This window comes from Elgaria multicarinata, chromosome 17, assembly GCF_023053635.1.
Source record: "Elgaria multicarinata webbii isolate HBS135686 ecotype San Diego chromosome 17, rElgMul1.1.pri, whole genome shotgun sequence".
In the NCBI taxonomy this organism is placed as follows: Eukaryota; Metazoa; Chordata; class Lepidosauria; order Squamata; family Anguidae; genus Elgaria; species Elgaria multicarinata.
This window is the reverse complement of record NC_086187.1, coordinates 27234453-27256617: the sequence shown is the minus strand read 5'-3', so window position 1 is coordinate 27256617 and position 22165 is coordinate 27234453. Positions and strand designations below refer to the sequence as shown.

At 45.3% G+C, this 22165-nt stretch overlaps 1 protein-coding gene across 2 annotated transcripts; it reads left to right on the top strand.

Moving 5' to 3' along the window:
* The first annotated feature begins 330 nt into the window (after positions 1-330).
* On the top strand, positions 331-21113 carry TOP3A (DNA topoisomerase III alpha). Of its 2 annotated transcripts, none has more exons than XM_063143668.1 (19): positions 331-1054; positions 3618-3677; positions 4508-4581; positions 4759-4834; positions 5306-5414; positions 6744-6887; positions 7469-7639; positions 7852-7952; positions 8039-8113; positions 8790-8872; positions 9726-9933; positions 10207-10392; positions 12058-12187; positions 13083-13196; positions 13279-13444; positions 14685-14828; positions 16282-16404; positions 17527-18230; positions 19902-21113. In XM_063143668.1, exons 1-19 carry the CDS (start codon positions 866-868, stop codon positions 20072-20074), a joined length of 3030 nt encoding a protein of 1009 aa, XP_062999738.1. In that variant the 5' UTR covers positions 331-865; the 3' UTR covers positions 20075-21113. The 2 variants fall into 2 exon arrangements, with proteins under 2 accessions (XP_062999738.1, XP_062999737.1); XM_063143667.1 differs by having other exon boundaries at positions 332-1054; positions 19899-21113.
* Positions 21114-22165: the final 1052 nt, after the last annotated feature.

Below are 22165 nucleotides of genomic sequence, written 5' to 3'. Positions count from 1 at the left end.
TATCTGGGGTGGGGGTGGGCAGGGAGAAAGAGTGGTGAAATAGGACTGGTTAGGCAGGAGAGAGTTAAAAAAAAGCCAAAAATGGTGTGTGTGTTGGGGGGGCTGAAGGTGGGAATAAAAAGGTGGGGGTAAAGCTGTTTTTAGGGGTAGATTTAAAAAAAAAGGAAGAAAAGGGTGGAGGAGTACAGCAACGTGTGCGGAGCGATACAAAAGGCCCCCCCGAGGACTGAGGCCAAGCAGGTGTGAGGTGGGTGTAGAGATAATACAGAGGAAGTGTTGCTAAGTTTGGGGGTGAGGTAGAACGGGACACGCCGGCATTGGGGCTGGTCAGGAAGCCGCTTGGGTTATGTGTAGCCAGAGCTTGGTGGGCTTTTGCACCTGGAGTAAGATCTGGAGAGGGGGATCCGCGTTGCACCTCGATAGGGCGAGTGGTGAAACAGATTTCCTCTTTCTTAGATACCGAGGTGCATGCCGTCTGGTTCTGGTTTTAATCTTCCATGCTGTGATATGACTTACGCCGGTTGATCGTCTCCTGATGAAAAGCAAGGATCTGGCTGCTGTTTGCTCCGGCCGTCCTTGGTTGTCAAAGGACTCGGTCCCTCATGCATTCACCTTTGTAACAAATGGAAAGCTGTAGAGATCAGAACACCTGGAGGTGTGCAGCCTTTAATGTTTCATGTTTGGCAAGTGAACTGCCGTCTTCTGTACCCAGAGCTGAGTTTTAGTCTTTTCATGCCCGACTTTTGCTGCCCTTTCCATTGTTTCCATGAAGGCTGCAAACAGAGGAATATAGGAATATAAAGCACCATTCCAAAGAAACCTCCACTATGCCTTGGCAGGCTGGGAATCGTCCCCAGCACTCAGCATGATCGGACAGACCAGATTGTTTACTTGCTGTGGAGTCAGGTTATTCTCCCAGTCCTGGAAACTTTGCTTTTCTCAGGCTGCTGAAGGCATGACGTTCCGAAACATCCAGAAGGTTCTCTGTGTGGCAGAGAAAAACGATGCTGCCAAGGGGATTGCAGACATCCTTTCTAACAGCAGGATGAGGAGGGTAGGAGAATATATAATGTCTCTATCATTTGTTTGTTTATTTGAGTTGAGACTTGCTTTGTCCCAAAAGCTTGGTGGGAGGGGAGTATCAAGAGATTTAAAATACATTATACAACATCAATTCATAGAATCATAAAATAGTAGAGTTGGAAGGGGCCTATAAGTCCATCGAGTCCAACCCCCTGCTCAATGCAGGAATCCACCTTAAAACATCCCTGGCAGATGGTTAAGAGAGCCAGTGTGGTATAGTGGCTAGGGCAGAGCTTTCCAAACTTTTCATGTTGGTGACACACTTTTTAGACATGCGTCATTTCGCGACACAGTAATTCAGTTTTAAAAGCAAACCGGAGGTTAAACTAACCCCTTATTTTTATTTTTATTTATTTATTTAAGGATTTTTATGCCGCCATTCAGCCAGAAAAGGCTCTCACGGCGGCTTACAAAAGTATTTCTTGACAAATATATTTCTTATAAGAGATACGGACACATACATAAATTGTAATAACGAAATGTCTGGGGACACAACATATCTCATGAAAACCTTTCATTTATATTTTTAAAAATATATGATTTGCAAGATAATAACACACATTTCCAAGACTTTTCACATTGAACCAATTTTGTTGAGCTGCGATCGAGCGGCGGTTGAGACGGTGTTCTATCAAAAAACTGGACCCATAGAATTTCTCGAATGCGTCACTTCAGGTGCAGCTGCGTCACCGGAAGTGATGCAGAATCAGCTGTTTTGACCCGATTATGCATACTGCGCATGCGCAGTCCCTGTATGATCCCTCGACCGTGGTGTGCATACACGGATACGACAGAAGGGGAATATACTAGTGCACCATACTAATCGGCACCTTTGCTGCATAAAAATGCATGCAAGTTGGTATTGCTTATTTCACATAGACTCAGAGGTTTCTCGTTACGTTCGTGTGACACACCTACACACTGCAGCTGACACACTAACGTGTCGCGACACACAGTTTGGAAAGCTCTGGACTAGGGTGTTGGACAGAGAGTTGGGAGATCCAGCTTCTAGTACCCACTAGGCCATGGAAGCACACTGGGTGACTTCCAGCCCAGCCTACCTCACAGGGTTGTTGTTGCTGTGATGATAAAACGGAGAGGTGGAGGATTACGTTTGCCGCCTTGGGTTCCTTAAGGAGGAAAAAATGGGGGATATAAATGAAATAAATAAAATTAACTTTAAACACACTCTCAGTGGGTTTAATGCTGGTCCCTCCCTCAAAAGAATCCTAAACCTGCAAGGTTGTACAGTTGTTTGTTGTTCATTCGTTCAATCGCTTCCGACTCTTCGTGACTTCATGGACCAGCCCACGCCAGAGCTTTCTGTCGGCGTTGCCACCCCTAGCTCCCCCAAGGTCAAGTCTGTCACCTCCAGAATATCATCCCTCCATCTTGCCCTTGGTTGGCCCCTCTTCCTTTTGCCTTCCACTTTCCCTAGCATCAGCATCTTCTCCAGGGTATCCTGTCTTCTCATTATGTGGCCAAAGTACTTCAGTTTTGCCTTTAATACCATTCCCTCAAGTGAGCAGTCTGGCTTTATTTCCTGGAGTATGGACTGGTTTGATCTTCTTGCGGTCCAAGGCACTCTCAGCATTTTCCTCCAACACCACAGTTCAAAAGCAACTATCTTCCTTCGCTCAGCCTTCCTTATGGTCCAGCTCTCACAGCCATAGGTTACTACGGGGAATACCATTGCTTTAACTATGCGGACCTTTGTTGTCAGTGTGGTGTCTCTGCTCTTAACTATTTTATCAAGATTTGTCATTGCTGTCCTCCCAAGAAGTAAACGTCTTCTGATTTCCTGGCTGCAGTCAGCGTCTGCAGTAATCTTTGCGCCCAGAAATACAAAGTCTTGCACTGCTTCCACGTTTTCTACCTCTATTTGCCAGTTACCAATCAAGCTGGTTGCCATAATCTTGGTTTTTTTGAGGTTTAACTGCAACCCAGCTTTTGCACTTTCTTACAACTAATGAAATATATAGGAGATTCACACACTGACATGAACCTAAGGTGGTCCATTCTCATTCTTTGCTGAGGGTTGCTTCAGACGAGCCCAGTTCTCATATGGAAAGCATTTGTATCCAACCTGAGCATAGTGTCTCACTTGCACTGATTCCAGCCACATAGATTTTTCTGGAAGGCAGTCAGTTCTTCTTCATGGTCTCTGTGCATCACACATATGGGCTCTGTGCCTGCGTGAAATCTCAGAGCCCATATGTGTGAATGCACAGATGACCACTCAAAGAACTATCATTACAAGTAAGCAGCCTATGTTTCTCAACGCATGCACACATAGCAAAAGATGCGTTTATTATGAATTCAAAAGTATCTGTACTGAAACAGGTACAGGTATGAATGAATATAGGCAGAATCAGGGACTAGATCACTGTATTATAAGCGTGATAACCCTCACCTGAAAGGTACCTGTCACAAATCTTTACAACATACCTTATTGGTTTAGCCATGTACTGATTTAATTTGTTGGGGATCTGCAGTTTCTTATAAGCCAGGATTGTTTCTTTTTCTCTTTTTAGAGAGAAGGGTTTTCCAAATTCAACAAGATATATGAATGCCAATATCACCTGTTTGGTCAGGTACGTGTCAAACTAACCTTTACTATTATCTGTTATACATACATGTATACACTGTGTGTGTGTGTATCTGAAAATTTAATAGCAATATTACAGTAGTCATATCAGTATTAATATCTATATAAACAAATGCTTACATTTAAAATGGGGCTGCATGAGTGTTTTTCAACATCTGTCTAGATGGGAAACATGAGACTAAAGAGCTGGCAATATCATCCATTTTTGACTATAGCGTTCAAATAACAGATTCAGATGAGGGAAGAGAAAGTTTAATGAAAACTTGTTGAAGCAAAAAGATAAGGGGGGGGGTTGGGACAAGAGGCTGTGACGTGGGAGAAAGAGCAGATGAGAAGGCAGCTGTCGAAGCCCAATTCTCAAATCACAATAGTTACCAGCCTTGGTGGCTCAATGGAACCTCCATGTCCAGAGGTAGCATACCTTTGAGAACTAGGTGCTTGGGACAAGCACAGGTGAATTGGACTTCGTGCTTTGCTTGTGGGCATCCCAGATGCATTTGACTGGCCATTCCTGGAACCAAGATTGTTGAATCTGGCTTCCTAAAGAAGAACCAGAGATATTTTCTCTGATTTCCTCAGACGCCCTCCAGCTTCTGAGTAGACACCAGTGATAACTTTGTCATATGTTTTCCTTGAACTTGTGAAGGGTAGAAACTAGGCCATATAAACAGGCACGATCTGGATTCAGAAAATATTTCAGGTTCTTCTTTAGAAGCCAAATCAAATGGTACACAGAATAGTTTATAACAGATTGCTTGATATTTTGGGCAGAGAGGCTTTTGCTGAGGATAATCCTGTTTACTCTGTCTTCTGCAGAATGTAAATGTGGTAATGACGTCTGTGTCTGGACACTTGTTGACTCATGACTTTAAGTTGCCTTTTCGAAAATGGTATGTATTGGCAGATCCCTGAGGATAGTTGTGTTTACACTGAGAATTTGAGGAAAAAACGATCAGAAATGGTCACCTGTATCTTAGAAAAATCTAGGAAACAGTCCTTTATTACTTGTTTTTTGTTTTTATCTGGTCTCTTTTTACCTTAATCTTGCTGTTTATACTCTTCTCCAGGCACAGCTGCAACCCGCTTTTCCTCTTTGATGCTGAAATTGAGAAATTCTGCCCCGAAAACTACATAGACATTAAGGTGTGCACTGCTACAAGGCTTACTGATGGTATTATGGGCAACGTGTTATCCTTTATCCATTTCCCTCTGCACAATCTCCATTTGAACAGCTTACCTGGGATAACATCTTCCAGTTGCATTCCTCTCTGCAACTAGGTGCTCAAGCGGGAGAAAAATTACAGAGTAGTGGAAAGTCTCACCTGGAAGGACCCACCAGGTCTCTAGTCTGTGTGTGGGCCTCTGCCAGATGTGACATTCCATACATACTTTGTTGCTTGAGGAGTTTTTTTCTCGAGTGCCAGTTGATGCCCTGATCCATGTTTTGGACACAAGGCTGGAGCATCTCTGGGGCAGCATGGCTTATCTGTTCCTGTAGAGATGTGTTTATGTTCTCACCACCTGCTGCTTAGGGGTCAGGCAGTGATTAAATTCAGCTGCGCTGTAGGTGGCTTGCTTTTGTGCTCCCTCGACTTGTGCTGTTACTCATTCCAGCGAACCCTTGAACGAGAAGCAGCGCAGTGCCAGGCTCTGGTGATCTGGACAGATTGTGACCGCGAAGGAGAGAACATTGGCTTCGAAATAATTCACGTTTGCAAAGCAGGTGCGTAGGATTGGCAGGTGGGCAGGAGGCCTGTTGTCAGAGCTCGCAATCCTAAACTGATGCCCCCAGAATAGAAATTCTGGCCAGTGAGGTATAGACCAACCATACCTCTTAAAGCAAAATCTTCCAAGTTGTAATCTACACTTGATTGTTGCGTTGCAACCAAACAACAAATTCCATCTCTTAGTAAATAGCCTTTATTATACAAGTGTATACTTGTGTACACAAGTGTATACAAGTTATTTGAAGGAACGCCTCCTCCCATATGTACCTACCCGGACCTTAAGATCATCTACAGGGGTCTTTCTCCGTGAGCCCCTGCCAAAGGAAGTGAGGCAGGTGGCTACTAGGAGGAGGGCTTTCTCCGCTGTGGAACCCCGGTTGTGGAATGAGCTCCCCAGAGAGGTCCGCCTGGCGCCTACACTGTACTCCTTTCGTCGCCAGCTGAAGACCTTTTTATTCACTCAGTATTTTAACACTTAATTTTAACTTAAATTTAAATTATACTGTTTTAACTCTGTATTTTAACCTTATATCAATTTTGCTGCGTGGTTTTATCCTGGTTGTGCTTTTTATATTGTATTTTGTATTTGTGTTTTTAACCTGTTGGTTGTTTTATGATGGTTTTAATTTTTGTGAACCGCCCAGAGAGCTTCGGCTATTGGGCGGTATAAAAATGTAATAAATAAATAAATAAATAAATAATACAAGTAAATAGCCTTTATTATGCAAGTCGGTCAGATCAATAGCACTTCAGGTTACAGCTTATCTCCTGAAACCTTGGTAACTCCCCCATGGCTTCGCCCTTTTCCTCTTCGTACTCCGAGTTGGTTCTCATGTGCTCTCGAGATGCTTCTGCAGAGGTGTTGGATGCAATCCTTACAGCTTTTCCCTTACAACCAGCAGAGAATAGGATGCCTAATGATCTGACCCTGCTGTTAGTTGTCCAGAATGCTGGACTAGATGGACCCTTGGACTGACCCACCATGACTCTTCTCATGTTCTTGAATAGTTTCTCCTGGTAATGATCTTCAACACTGACTTGTTATTCTTGTCGTGGTCTTGTGGACTATCTGGACCAGTGGTGGGCCACTGACCACAGTTTGCTGATCCATTCAGCTTTGAGCACAACACACCTGAGGACATTTCCTTTCCTACCTCTCATTGTGACCTCTTAAATTGTCTTAAGAACACCTTCTTCTTAATGCTAACTGTGATGTACGGGTGTCAGTCATGCTCTTTGGATTGCTGGGTTGCTATTGATGCTTATTCTTCAGTCATGTCGCTTCTTCCATCTAAATCTGCCTTGAATCTCTTTTTGGTGGGCAGTAAAGCCAAGCCTCCAGGTGTTCCGAGCCCGCTTCTCCGAGATCACGCCTCGTGCCATAAGAGCTGCTTGCGAGAACCTCACTCAGCCTGATCAGAACGTTAGCGATGCTGTGGAGGTCCGGCAAGAATTGGATCTCAGGATAGGTATGAGAGCAAATGGTAGAGATGTATTTATGGACACCTTCATGCTGTTTAACAGCCTTACCAAACCTAGCGCCTTCCAGATGCGTTCGACTACAGCTCCCAGAATCCCTCAAACAGCAGAGCTGGCTGGGGGATTCTGGGAGCTGTAGTCCAATACATCTTGAAGGCACAATGTCAGGGAAGGCTCCTGTATAAAATCCTCGGGACACTGAATAGAATGATATGACTTGAAATAGATTTTGTAGCATAAGTCTTATGTCAAGAGTCTTCTAGCGTATTGTTGAATCAGGTCACCCAAAGAGCTGGTGTTTGATCGGCACTAGTTGAATTTCCAAAAATTGTGAGCTTTCTGTTTTTATTTCTTTTCTGGTTTCTAAGCCAGTGCATCATTTGCTATACTTCCCCCCCCCTTTTTTTAAAAACTCTAAAAAAGCTTCTGAAGAGTCCAGGAAGATTTCACAGGGTATCCAGAAGTGACGCTGTCATTGACCTCTTCAGTAACTCTTGCATCTCCAAAATGGACGGATGCACAGCAGCTTAGCTTTAATATTAACCTTTATTTTCTCTCCTTGTTCATCCAGGTGCTGCCTTTACCCGATTCCAGACGATGAGACTCCAAAAGATCTTCCCTGATGTGTTAGCAGAACAGCTGATCAGCTACGGGAGCTGTCAGTTTCCAACACTGGGGTTTGTGGTGGAAAGATTTAAAGCCATTCAAGCCTTTGTTCCTGAGGCATTCTACAAAATTAAAGGTGCCTTTCAAAATATCAAATGCTGGAGTTAAAATACTTTAAGTGTAAAACGTACATTAAAAAAAATGCAAAAATGGTCTGCATTGTCAAACCTTTGTCTGTGACCATAGGAGATAGGAGCTTGCTTTATCCACAAGTGAAACTTGCATATCCATTTCCTAATTCTGAACTCTGCGCTTCTCCTGTTATAGTGATCTGTCTTCTCTCTGTAGTGACCCACGACCACGAGGAAGGCACCGTGGACTTCAACTGGAAGAGGAACCGTCTCTTCAACCACACAGCATGCCTCGTTCTCTACCAGATGTGTATGGAGGTAGGAGACTGCACAGCCCAGTCCATGACTGTTTAACATCCCAGGGCCTCTGTATAGCCTCTCTTGCTGCTTGTTTTTGCTTTTAGGATCCGGTGGCCACAATCATGGAGGTTGGGAGCAGACCGAAGAGTAAATGGAGGCCTCTGCCATTGGATACTGTGGTATGTTTAGGAATAGGTGATCCTGAAATTAGAATATACTAAAAGGTCTTGCAACCCAAGCCCCTGCACTGAGTCAGTATTCCTAATATATCATCTTTTAGGAAGCCTCAGGGAAAGAGGCTCCACAAAAAGGATTAAAGGCCAAGTGTTCTCAGGAAATTGTATCTATCTAGCTCAGCCTTCCTCAACCTGGGGCGCTCCAGATGTGTTGGACTGCAACTCCCAGAATGCCCCAGCCAGCTCTGGCTGGGGCATTCTGGGAGTTGCAGTCCAACACATCTGGAGCGCCCCAGGTTGAGGAAGGCTGAGCTAGCTAGCTGGATGGCGAGAGGGAAGAGAAAGCGGGGGAGAAGAGATAAAAGATCTAAGTTCTTTAATCCAAGCCTCCAAATTCTTTAACTTTGGGAACTCATGAAATATTAGGTAGAGAGTACAAGAGAGAGAGGGAAGTGTCTCAAGTGTGAAAAGCTCTCGGAGCCCTGCATATTGGAGGCCTGGAAACAGACGCCGGCGTTACGGATTTCAAGGGTTGGATGGGTGTGCTAGAATTTAAATAGTGGCACGGCCCTGCCAAAGCTAGTAGCCCTGCTTATTTTATGGGATGTGGTGGGGAGGCCGTTTTCTTTAGGATGATGCAGTGATCGGGTGTATTTTTCCTTATTCCCCTCTGATACAGGAACTTGAGAAGTTGGCCTCTCGTAAGCTGAAAATAAACGCCAAAGAAACCATGAAGATCGCTGAGAAGCTCTACACTCAGGGGTAAGAACCACCGTTCTTCTTTGTCTGCATTAGTGGTATAAAATGAGCAACATTCAGGTCAGTCTTTTCAGAAACAGTTGCGGTGGGAGATGAGTGACTGATCAGGATCACATGCAAGTCCTTGTCGGCAAATTTTAATACTGGTATTGGTATTTCAATGCTGTAATAGGTGTTTTGTCGAATTTTAATATTCTCCCCGTGCCTTTAGAGATGGGGTAAGCTGCAAATGTGGCTAGAAATATGTAGTGTTTTTACAACATTGGGTGTGGATTTATTTAATGAATTCATGTTAGATTTTTTTAATCTTTATTTTATTTATTCATTTATTTATTACATTTTTATACCGCCCAATAGCCGAAGCTCTCTGGGCGGTTCACAAAAATTATTTATTTTTATTTATTTATTTATTTATTACATTTTTATACCGCCCAATAGCCGAAGCTCTCTGGGCGGTTCACGAAAATTAAAACCACAGTAAAACACCCAACAGTTTAAAACACAATTATGAAATACAGTATAAAAAGCGCAACCAGGATAAAACCACACAGCAAAGTTGATATAAGATTAAAATACAGAGTTAAAACAGTAAAATTTAAATTTGAGTTAAAATTAAGTGTTAAAATACTGAGTGAATAAAAAGGTCTTCAGCTGGCGACGAAAGCAGTACAGTGTAGGCGCCAGGCGGACCTCTCTGGGGAGCTCGTTCCACAACCGGGGTGCCACAGCGGAGAAAGCCCTCCTCCTAGTAGCCACCTGCCTCACTTCCTTTGACAGGGGCTCACGGAGAAGGGCCCCTGTAGATGATCTTAATAATTATCTTATTTTTAATTATCTTATTAATCTTATTTTTAAGGTACATAAGTTACCCTCGAACAGAGACCAACGTCTTTCCAAAAGACTTAAACCTCCCCAGTTTGGTGCAGCTTCAGACCCAAGACCCCCACTGGGGAGCCTTTGCACAAAGGATCCTAGACGAGGGTGGGCCGACCCCGCGTAATGGAAATAAATCCGATCAGGCTCACCCCCCCATTCATCCTACAAAATACGTGGGTAATTTGCAGGTGAGTCCATGTGACTGGGCACGCTCTTTTCTCTGTGGTTGCACCACTGTGCTGCTTTTGTTTCTTAGAATCATGGAATCGTAGAGCTGGAAGGGGCCTCTAAGGCCATCGAGTCCAACCCCCTGCTCAATGCAGGAATCCACTTTAAAGCATCGTAGTGTATTATATATCCCTGTTTCCACTCCTGAAACTGTCTCTCACACTTGAAACACAAACCTTTCTTTCCTTCAGCTGTCATTCACTCTCGACATATTTTCCTTTGCGCACTGTTAGGGGAACGACCAGCGGCTGTACGAATTCATTGTACGCCATTTTCTGGCCTGCTGTTCCCAAGATGCTAAAGGGCAGGAAACGACAGTGGAGATTGACATTGCTAATGAGCGCTTCGTTGCTCACGGGCTGATGATCCTGGCCAGGAATTACTTAGATGTCTATCCTTACGAGAAGTGGAGTGATAAGGTGAGAACACATGATCCTTTGTGCCTGCAGACAATAAGATGGTTTGTTGGATCTGTTTGGATTTAATTTAGAGGTAAGCAACTGACTTCCTCTAGGCAAAATCTCCCCCCTCCAGTTAACTTAAAGATAAAAGGGCCTTGCGATTGGGCCACCCAACATTGTCAGCCGTGATTGGTTTGATTCAGGAGGGCACTTATAGGTAATCTCAGTGCCTCAGATTTATGTATGTATTTTAAACTGGTATGTGTCATTCAAAAGCAACTCTGTTTTGGACAAGGTTTGGGCTGGAGTGTCAGAAACTGACATGAAATTGACACACATCTCACTGCTCAGAAGTGACCAGCCTAAGACCCTATTGCCCCCTTCCGCTATTGCACCTCTGCCTCATGCATCAAAACAGGCTGAGTTTAGTTTATTTGAAGCCAGCTTCTCAGATCTACGCTTCACTCGAGAACAAGAACATAAAAAGAGCCCTGCCGGATCAGAACCAAAGGCTTGTCTCGCTCTGCATCCTGTCTCTCGCAGAGGCCTTTGGGTAGCCCACAAGCACAGCATGAAGGTGACATCCTTGTTGCTGTTCCCAGGGAACGGCATGCAGGAAAATGCTGCATCCAATCCTGGAGGTAGCATGGAGCCTTCATGACAAACAGCTAATGACAGGGTAATGTCCAGTGTTAGTCTTGCTTAGATTAGACTCCTTGAACGGCATAGCGAAGATCGATTTATTCCAACCGGTGTACTCTAAGTAGGACTAACATTAGATGCTACCCTTATACTCCGTGAATTTGTCTTACCTGCTTTTAAAGCTGTCCAAGTTGGTGGCTGAGACGGCACTGACCTCACACAGAAGGCCTTGCCTGGCACGCCCTTCCCAAGCCAAGCGCCACCTCTTGAAAAGCCTGAGGAAAGGGTAAAAACAACACAACCTCTCCCCTATATGTGAGGGAACAAGGAAAAGGGTTTGGGCAAATCGGTTCTATTGTTGAGGTACTGAACTGCAGGTGTATGTTAGATGCTTTTACACTGTGTAACATAGCAGGTAATAAATCCGAGCTGAACACAAAGTAAAGTTTATTAAAATTAAACAGATCTTTGGTGTTTCAATTTCAGATCAAACCTGCTTATTTTTATATTTAAAACAACAATCCCAAGTCCCTTAACATCCTATCTCTTCTCACTCCTCACACACCAAACACTCTCATGAAGCACAAGCCAGACTAAAACTCCCAGACTAAAACCAAACAAACTAACCCACAATCCCCTCAGCCAACCTATTTATACTCCCCCTCCCCCTCTCTCACCGCATCACTAGCCACGCCCACTCAGTCAAACATTCCGCACTCGCTTGACATACAAATCCAGACATACCTAAGGGGCAGAAAGGTGGGTATCGCCACAGTGGCCCTCACCACGTCTTGTGGTAGCAAATTCCATAGTTTAAGTGTGTGCTGCGTGAAGAAGGACTTGCTTTTGTCTGCCCTGAATTTCCCACCATTCAACTCCATCGGATGACCTCCCTATCCGCTTTGCCCACACTAGGCATGACTTTATAAACTTTTATCATATTTCTCCCCCTTTCCCCCCCTTATTCTCAAAAGTCCTAAACATTGTAACCGTCCCTCATTGTATTGTTCTCTCTCCCCCTGCCCCAATCCCATTCCACAGGTTATCCCCGTGTATGAGAGGGGATGTCGTTTCCAACCCACCACAGTGGAGATGGTTGATGGAGAGACCAGCCCACCCCAGTTGCTTACAGAAGCGGATCTCATTTCCCTCATGGAGAAACATGGCATCGGTCAGTTCCGTGCAGGCAGCCTACTGGAGATGCGCATGTATTAAGAGGCACCGGCACTTCCATGCTGTCTAAAAAGTAGCTGAACATGTGATCGTCTGCCTTTGGGTTCCCCGTCAGTGAGAATTGCCCAGTCAGGAAGTGTTCTGTAGAATGTATGCTCTAGTGGTAAAATAGGGCAGTGGGAGGTTAGTAAATGGAAAAGGCAGGGTGGATTTTCAGGAGATTGGTGAGCAACAGGTACAGAAAGTAGCCGGTAAGGAGGGGACCCCAAATAACGAAGGAACAAAAAAGGCGAAGGGTGGAACCTGGAGTATGTCCAAAAAGATTTATTATAGCCTACATGTTTCAGACTGTGTAGAGTCCTTCATCAGGGCACTTCGTACAGCAATATGAGCTCACTTTTCTCCTGAGCGATAATGTGCTATGTTTTGGAGTCGAAGTCCAACAACATTCAGAGGGCCACGTGTTACCCACCCCTATTTTATGGTTGTAACCCACAAACCCACTACTTGCCTTCTACTGTGTGCAGTGAATGCTGCTGTGTGAAGTAATGGGAGAGGTAGTATGTGTAGTGGTTAGAGCAATGGACTAGGAGTGAGGAGACTCCGGTTCTACTCACTGCTCAGCCATGGAAGCTCACTGGGTGACTTTGGGCCAGTCAGAGACTCTCAGCCCAATCTAGAATTACAGAATAGTAGCGTTGGAAGGGGCCTAGAAGGCCATCGAGTCCACCCCCCAGCAAAACAACCTCACAGGGTGGTGGTTGTGAGGATAAAGAGGGAGCGCAGAAAGATCACGTTCGCCATCTTGGGCTCCTTGGAGGAAAGGCAGAATTTAAATGTAGCGGCGAGGCCTCTCTCTGCTTGTGGGACCTAACGGAAATGATTTCTTTCAGGCACCGATGCCACCCACGCGGAACACATCGAGACCATCAAGTCCCGCATGTATGTGGGTCTCACTCCAGACCAGAGGTTCCTTCCGGGACACCTGGGCATGGGGCTGGTAGAAGGTAAGGATGGCACTTCCAGGCAGGCTTGGTCTCCTGCCACTGTGGATCCTTCCCCTCACTGCAAGGTGTCTCTCTCTCCCAGGCTACGATTCCATGGGCTATGAGATGTCCAAGCCCGACCTCCGAGCTGAACTGGAGAGTGACCTGAAGCTGATTTGCGAGGGGAAGAAAGACAGATCGCTCGTGCTGAGAGAGCAGGTCCAGAAATACAAACAAGTCTTCATAGAAGCTGTGGAGAAGGCGAAGAAGTGAGTATGGAGAGTTCTTTCTCGGGATGCTGCAGCACCTGAGCCAAGAGAGATGTCTGAGCTCCACAGCTCACTGCTTGAACGCCGTTGCTTTTATTCATATTGCGGTTCCAGCGGATAGAGATATGGGGGTGTGCGCATTCTAAATGTGCACAAATGTGGGATCAAAGCCTTCCTCTCCCTGTGGATTCATGGCTAAATCACTCTTGGCCTTGTTTCCTCGTCTGTAAAATGGGAATATGCATTTTGAAAATGCAAAATATTATTTTTATTGATTGATTGCATTTTTATAGACAAAGCTCCCTGGGCGGTTCACAAAAACTAAAACCATTCAAAGTATAAAACAAACCGTATAAAAACATGATATAAAATACACGTTAAAAAGTGATTAAAAACATACCGCACGTGATTAAAACATCTTTAAAACATCCTTAAAACATTCTAAAATTTCACTGGATAGGCCTGCCGGAATAGACCAGCCTTTATCGCCTGTATGTGTCATGGAACTCACTGCATAGACTGGGACCGTCTGGCTCATCACAGGGCGTGATTGCTCTTCTTTAGGCATTTACTTACGCAACGGTTGTGTAACTAAATGCCTAAAGAACAACTGAGCTGACCTCTCCCATTCTGTTCGTGACAATTGCCATTCGCTGGGAGTGGCTCGTGGTTATGCACCAATTAGGTCTTGTATTCGGTTGTGCTTTTGTGTCGTAACGTGGGCGCACCAATTGCTGTCTCTTGAATTGCTTTGCTTTTTGACCTCTAAAGAAAAAGAATTGCGTTCTACATTCTTCTCTCCCTGCTCATGGGAAACCTACCTGGTCCACTTAGCTCACTGACTTCACTCATTGCCAAAGCAGACTCTTGATTTTACTCTTTCATTTCATTTCTTTTTCTATTTCTCTCTTTATTGTTCTCTTTTTGTTTGTTTTTGTTCTGGCTTTCTTCCTTTCTGCATCACCTCCTCTACTACAGCAGGGATACAGAACCTGTAGCCATTCAGGTGTTCTTGGACTCCAACTCCCATCATCCCAGCGAGGGATGATGGGAGTTGTAGTCTAGCAACCTCAGGAACGCCACAGATTTCCCAATCCCCGATCTAGAGTATGACCTCTTCAATTTTTCCTGCTGGAACTAATGCTAAATTGCTTGTTGTGTTTTCTGTGCAAATATTTAGAATCCACTAATCCTCCGAGCAGAATACTTGACGCAGTGCTTTATCTGTCTGTTTTTACAGGCTGGATGAGGCGCTGTCTCAGTATTTTGGGGAAATGAACCAGGTCGCACAGCAAGAAGAAACCTATCCAGCAATGCCAGATCCCGTTAGGAAATGTCCACAGTGCAACAGCGACATGGTCTTGAAGACCAAGAAGAATGGAGGGTGAGTTTTTGTGTGTGTGTGTGTGAAAGAGGGGGAAGGAGAGAAAGAGCGCAACCTGACCCCTTAAATGGTAAGAGAAGGGAAATGATTTCATCGAGCAAACGACTGTAAAGACCTTGTTGGATAAGCCCACAGGAAGGACGTTTTTTGTCCGAAACGCGTAGGCACCTCCCTTAAACCTTTTTCATACAAATAATATTTTGCAAAGATTATCCTTGGTTCCGCCCCTGCCTTCGGCTTGTTTTTTCACTCCCTTAAATGGTAGCCAGCTTACAGCAGCTTTGCAAAGAAGTCCACAAAACCGTCCTTACTAGTGAACCGGCCGACATGCCACCTTCTAGACATAGGTGCACTTAAAGGAGAAAAATGACCCTATTGTTTTGCATTTTACCAAAGTTATGTGTGAAAGGTGGAGACGGAATGACAGGAAATAATACTGTGAGGCATGTAGGGTAGGGGGGAAGGGTGAAACTCTTTTTTTGGATCTGCAAATTTGTCCTGACTTGGGGAGGCTGAGTAATGATACTTTGATGGCCACCAATTTGGATGGCTATAAAAGGGGGTTGGATAAGTTCCTGGAGGCAAAGGCTATCCATGGCTCCTAGCCCTGATGGTTGTGTGCTACCTCCAGTATTGGAGGCAATAAGCCTGTGTGCACCAGTTGCTGGGGAACATGGGCGGGAGGGTGCTGTTGCACCATGTCCTGCTTGTTCATCCCTGGCCGATGGCTGGTCGGCCACTGTGTGAACAGAGTGCTGGACTAGATGGACCCTCGGTCTGATCCAGCATCTGGGCACTTCTTACGTTCTTAATGTCTGTACTTCAGTTGTAGAAAGCTGATCTATGGAACTCCCTACTGCAAGGAAATCGCTGTGGCAAAGAATTTAGCTATTTCCAAAGAGGGATTAGCTAACAATACAAAATGATATCAGTAATTGCCAAATGGTTATGCCAAACTCTGCCTGTACCTGCCACCATTTTGTGACTGGTGGGCCTCAGTAATTTTCAGCTCTCTAAAATGGGCCCTGGAAGTAGAAAGCTTGAGACATCCGTGCCCTAGAGACAAAAGCAAGAATATATGGTCCCATGCTATTGGCTGTAGCTCAAGATGAGTTTTTGTGTCTGAAAGGATTGATGATGACTCGAACAGTGCAACTTTGCAACGACGTCTACCACAGCTAGTCCACAAAAAAAATACTTGCTGGATTCCCTGCACATAAAGCCAATTATTATTTGTAGCACATCCAGAGGTGGGGCGAGAGTGGGAAATGACTGTGTTTTCAGCTGATAAAACCACCTTTGGTCCCCTGAAGTTGATTCTTGTTTGTTTGTAAGATGGCTATTTATAAACATTGACAGTGTGGTTTGGCAGCTCACAGGGCCTGAAATTTACACGGCTCTTGCCAGTTTCTGTTAATGGTTTTTTAAAATATATATATATATATATCCCCAGATTTTACCTCAGCTGCTTGGGCTATCCCACCTGTAAGACCGCAGTGTGGTTCCCCGATTCTGTGCTGGATGTTAGCAAGGACAGCTCCGTCTGTGACGTGTGCAAACCCCATCCGGTGCACAGGTGAGTGTTTTTGTAGAGAAGGGAGGCCTTTGGGTTCTGCTGATGTCACAACTTGGAATGTGTTGAGCGGTAGATTTTTATAGCAGCTGAAGATTACAGGGGCATGCTTGCATTTCAGCGAAGGAGTACATCTGCTCCTATCCACCCGCTCAGGAGAATTACAGGAAGGAAGTTGCCTCACTAAGGACTAGACAGTGTCCATAGTCTTCATCAGCACCTGCTGAAGTCAGAAGCCCACCAGTGGGTGAGGGTGGGTGCTTGCAATGCAATATCCACGTCTTCTAAATGCTCGGCCAAGTTTCCTTTCTTGAGGAAGATGTTATCTTGCACACTTCTTCCACATTCATCAAGACAACGGACAGACCGTTCTCTTTGTAAGCCTTTCAGACCTGTCGCTAGAAAATAAGTTTGCGAATAGATGCAGCTGCTTGAACTATGATGGCAGAATACAGACTAGGGCGGGGGCAACTTTCGGCCCATGGGCCTAATCCAACCCGTGGAAGTTGCCCATCTGGCCGGCAGAGCCTTCCTGTATTCCTCTGGAATCCCCACTGAGATCTCCAAAACGTGATCGAAGGTAGCAGCAAGGATTCCTCCTGCACAGGAGCACCTAGACCCTATAGCTCAGGCGTGGGCTACACACAGCACATTGGCCCCTCCCTGCAATGCAGCCTCCATTGCCTCCTGTTGCACCTATTTATTTACTTCTCTATCCTCCAGACGAAAAACAGTAGGGAGAGGAATAGTGGTTTGCTGCCAGAATTCAGCGGCAAGTTGCAAAGGAGGCCCCAGGTTGGGCAAAAGTGACTTCTTTTCAAGCTAAACATGTCCATTCTAAGGCTTGGAAGGCTACTTTCCCACTTACTTTTTGCCACGACAACAATGCTGGTGGGAACGGGGCGGTGGGGTGGATTGACCCCCAGACCACCCAAATTTGTCCACCCTAGTCTATTTTTTAAAGTATTTGATTTATACCCCCAGCTTTCTACCAAAGAATGGTACTCAAGGCGGCTAGGTGCTGTTGTCCCATGAATGCTCCACCCTAGCTACCAATCCCTTGGCCAGGAGCCAGCTGTAAGCGGGAGCAAGCCCCCGCTAACTTCTAACGCCTCTCTCGTTCAGGCTGAAACTGAAGTTCAAGCGGGGCAGCCTCCCTGCCATGATGCCGCTGGAGTTTGTCGGCTGCATCGGAGGCTGCGATGAAACCCTGAGGGAGATCCTGGATCTGAAATACCTGCAAGGGCCGCCCAGGCCTTTGCAGCCCGCCAACCAGCTGACTAACCTCTCACAGGCCAACCCGTCCCTCCACCCCACGGCCGGCAACCAGGCCCATCGGAGCCTGTTCTCACCGGCCACCCAAGCACTCAGGAATCCTCCCGCTGCACTTCTCGACACTGGCGGGAACGACGCGGTGGTGTGCAACTGCGGAGAGGAGGCCGTGCTGCTCACGGTCCGGAAAGAAGGGGCCAACCAAGGCAGGCAGTTCTATAAATGCAACGCTGGCAGCTGCAACTTCTTCCTGTGGGCCGACCAGCAGCCGGACGACAGGCGCAACGGGCTAGCCAGGGGCTTTGCACCTCCACCCTCAGGCGCCTCACATAGAGGGGACAGGGGCCCAGGCCGCTCTTGGAGTGATGGCTCCGATCCAGGAGGAGGGAACGGGCGAGGCAGCGGAGGAGGTGCCGTCTGCAGGTGTGAGCAGCCCGCCGTCACCAGGACAGTTCTGAAAGACGGACCCAATAAAGGCCGCCAGTTCCACACCTGTTCCAAGCCCAGAGACCAGCAGTGCGGCTTTTTCCAGTGGGTGGATGAAAACGTGGCACCAGGTAAGAGGAAGAGCCGGCGTGGTGCGGTGATCAGAGGGTCAGACCGGGACGGGTCGGTTGGTTTCACCGACAGCTCCCATGATCCCTCTCCATTGGCTATGCTGGTAAGGGCTGATGGTAGCCCATTCCATGGACTAGAACCAGGTTAAAATCCCCCCTTCAGCCACAAAGTTGGGGGTATGATTTTGGCCACTCTCATCCGATTCGACTTCCCAGGCTTGTTGTGAGGATAAAGGTGTGGTGGCTAAGAATCACACCTGCCACTTCGGCCTCTTTATAGAAAGGGTGGGATAAAAATGTAGTCATAGAGAAAAGGGACATGGTGAGCCTGGAGAATGTTTAGCATGTTTAGCCTGGAGAAGAGAAGATTGGGGGGAGACATGAGAGCACTCTTCAAATACTTCAAAGGTTGTCACACAGAGGAGGGCCAGGATCTCTTCTCGATCCTCCCAGAGTGCAGGACACGGAATAACGGGCTCAAGTTACAGGAAGCCAGATTCTGGCTGGACATCAGGAAAAACTTCCTGACTGTTAGAGCAGTGCGATGGTGGAATCAGTTACCTAGGGAGGTTGTGGGCTCTCCCACACTAGAGGCCTTCAAGAGGCAGTTGGACAAGCATCTGTCAGGGATGCTTTAGGGTGGATTCCTGCATTGAGCAGGGGGTTGGACTCGATGGCCCCTTCCAACTCTGCTATTCTATGATTCTATGAGATTTTTTTCAAAGTGGCAGGGAAATTCCCGTCTCCTGTATGGTTCTACTTGTGAATTGAGCTCCCACAATAGGATCCAACCTGTTGGATTCTTGAGGACTCTACCTTTTATTATTATTATTATTATTATTATTATTTATTATTTATTTATATAGCACCATCAATGTACATGGTGCTGTACAGATTGCACAGTAAATAGCAAGACCCTGCCGCATAGGCTTACAATCTAAATGTTACATGTTTGTAGTAGCAGAGAGATACTTACAGGGAAGACGACAACTCCTGTCACTTAAGGAGTATTTAGACTAATACTCAGGTCTTCTGTTTACTCAGGTCTTCTGTTTATTTATGTAGCACCATCTATGTACATGGAATTTTATGTGCTGCAGAGTTTTGGTTCTGTAAAGCTCAAAACACTCCCAGCCCTGCCTAAGCCGCTCCTGTCTTGACGGTATTTCTCCATGGACTTTACTCTAGCCTTTGGGCGCTCCTTATTGGAGAACTTGCTCTGTGGTGCACAACTTGGCAGCAGAGAGAAACCTTGCATGTAGAAAAGTCCCACATTCAAGTTCCTCATCTCCCCATTTACCCAGTCAATTAGAAGGGGTAGAAAAAAATCTAGAACAGTTTTGAGCCTTCATATCCTAATGTGACTTAGGCATGATAGTCATTTGAAACAACAATCTGAATTGCATGTAATGACAACCCAAAGTGTGGGTTGTTGAATCGTGGGTTGTCGTTATGTGTGAAGCCTGCACTGTTGTTTAACTATGGGTTGTTAACCACAAACAACCTAGGAAGAGAACCCATGGTTTGTGAGCTCTTAATTGTGGTTAACAACCCATAGTTAAACTGTAATGGAAGGTTGGCACATAACGAGGTACAATTCAGCAACAACCCATTCTCTGGGTTGTCCTTACGTGTGCATCAGGGCAATCAGTTTCCTTTATTTTGCAGCAGCCTTTCCTTCAAGCCACTTCATGGATGAAGGGAACGTGAGGGGATCAGGAACCAAAGTTAAAAGGTCAGACAGCGATTCTTCCCTGAAAGCACCTACCACCAAGAGGCCAAGGACTTGCGGGATTTGCCACCAACCTGGTCACACCAGGAAGACGTGTCCCCAGAACCACTGAAGCTGGTCAGCCCACAGAATTTGGTCCAGGATATTCTTGTAGAAGGACAGAAGAGAAGGAATCCATGAGATACAACAAGGATGTGTTTGCTGGGGATATTAAAAGCCTGTTTGCAAACACAAGTCCTTTTGGAGCTTGCACCAAACTCTCTCTGCGAATACTGGCAAAAGACCAAATCTGCTTTCTATAAAGCAAATACAGCACAGGTCTTTGTTCTCCTCGTTCTGATGTAGACAGAAGGAAGTCTGTCCACTAACAGTTCCTGTGCGGCAACCTATAAGTCTCCTGCATTTTTTTCATGGTTCCTTTTTAAGTGTCTCTTCAGCTCCATAAACTCTGTAAATTAGAAGAGGATTTTTATCTCTTTCTGTATGTTGTTCCTTCAGAGTGGGGCAAACTCTGCAAACAGAAATGTGTGTTGTTGTTCGTTTTTAACACAGGCCAGCTGAGCAGGCGCTTAACCTGAAGTGCCTGCATCTTGGGTAATGTTTTATTTTTTATAATGACACACAGACACATGGAAATTCATGGAAAAAATAATGCAAAACATTAACTTATATATACTCTGCTCCTCAAGAGAAAATGGGAGGTAGAATAAGACTTCAGAGCTTAGCTTTTTCCACAGCTATGATTTATAAATACTCAGATCCTTAAATGTGGCTGTTGCTACTATGAAATAGCTCATCGCTACAGTGACGTTGCATCTGAAGGAGCTGTAAGAGCGCTGTTCTTACCCAGGAACCTTAATTTTAAAGCTGAGTGGGGAAGGATTCAGGTGTCTCCTCTAATAAATGTGTAGGTGATGTCTCCATTCTTGGATATAGACCTCTTCCTCCAAATGAGAACCACTTCAGTTACTTCTACAAACAGGAGTAGATGAAACATTTGCAACACATACAATTTAATCTTGGTTTTCTCGTGTTGTCTGGTAAAAACCATGCTCCTATCATCACAAAAGATGCCGCTGCTTGGGTACAAACCAATTCAGGTAACTTATCTGCCTTTTTTAAAATTAAATGTGTTTTTTTGTAAAGCTCAACTGCGTCACGATGTTTTATTGTTTTGCCTTGTCCCGTTAGCAGCCGTCAGTACATCACGGATTCTGCACTGCACTTGGTTCGTGCTTTGTCGACTTCGCAAGAAAGTAAGGAAAAGTTATGAGATTGCGCACGTGAATGGTAATCACGGGAACTTTTGTTTGTGGCAGGATTCTGTAGCTGGCTTGTTTTTAAGCTTTTTCTTCGCAGCTCTGAGAGTGGCCAAGTTTCCTCTTGATGACTATTGAGCAGTGCTTCCCTTCCTCCCTCCCCCACTCCCCAAATCTTCCTTTGATTGCAAGAGGGAAGTTAAGCCTTCAGCAGAGTGATCTCAGCCTCCTCTCTGTGCTGTTTTCCAGTGGCGGAATGCTAGCTATGCTGTAGTGTTGAAACCACCTTGTGACATCGTACTGTTGACAGCACGTCTGGCTTGGGTGAGATGTATTTTCCTTTTAAAAGTGTATATGCAAACATTTGTGTAACGCTCCAGGCTGTGAAGATTATATCAAACCCAGAATTCACTTTAAATATTTTATCCATACACAGACATGTTCTCTAGTGGTCTTTATTTTTACCTGTAGAATCTGAAGAAACTTCCCTCCTTTCCAACATCAGTCTTTCAAAGTTAAGGAAATCAGAGCCTACAAAAAAACACACCCACCATCGTGTTGTTCTCCCAAGAACAGGCATATAACGTAAGATACTTAAGTTTCCAGGATTTCTCCTCCAAACACTACACACAGATTTGTTTTTCAAACATTAGTAAGAAAACATACTCAAGGGAGCGGGAGAAGCAATTTATCTTTTAGGAGTAAAGGATGAGTTTAAATTATCCCTCAGCCATTGTTCTATGATTATTTCTTCTGTGCCATCACATCAACCCACAAACCGCTCTGATCAATTTTAGCAGCTACTTTTAAAAGCAAAGTTTCTTTAAATTAGTAGTGAATGATTCTTCTAGTTGGATAGCCTGGGAATTTCACATGAAAGCTCAATCATGGGATAATTTCAAGGAAAAGACCACCGCATGGCCAGTTTCACTTGGAAAATGATT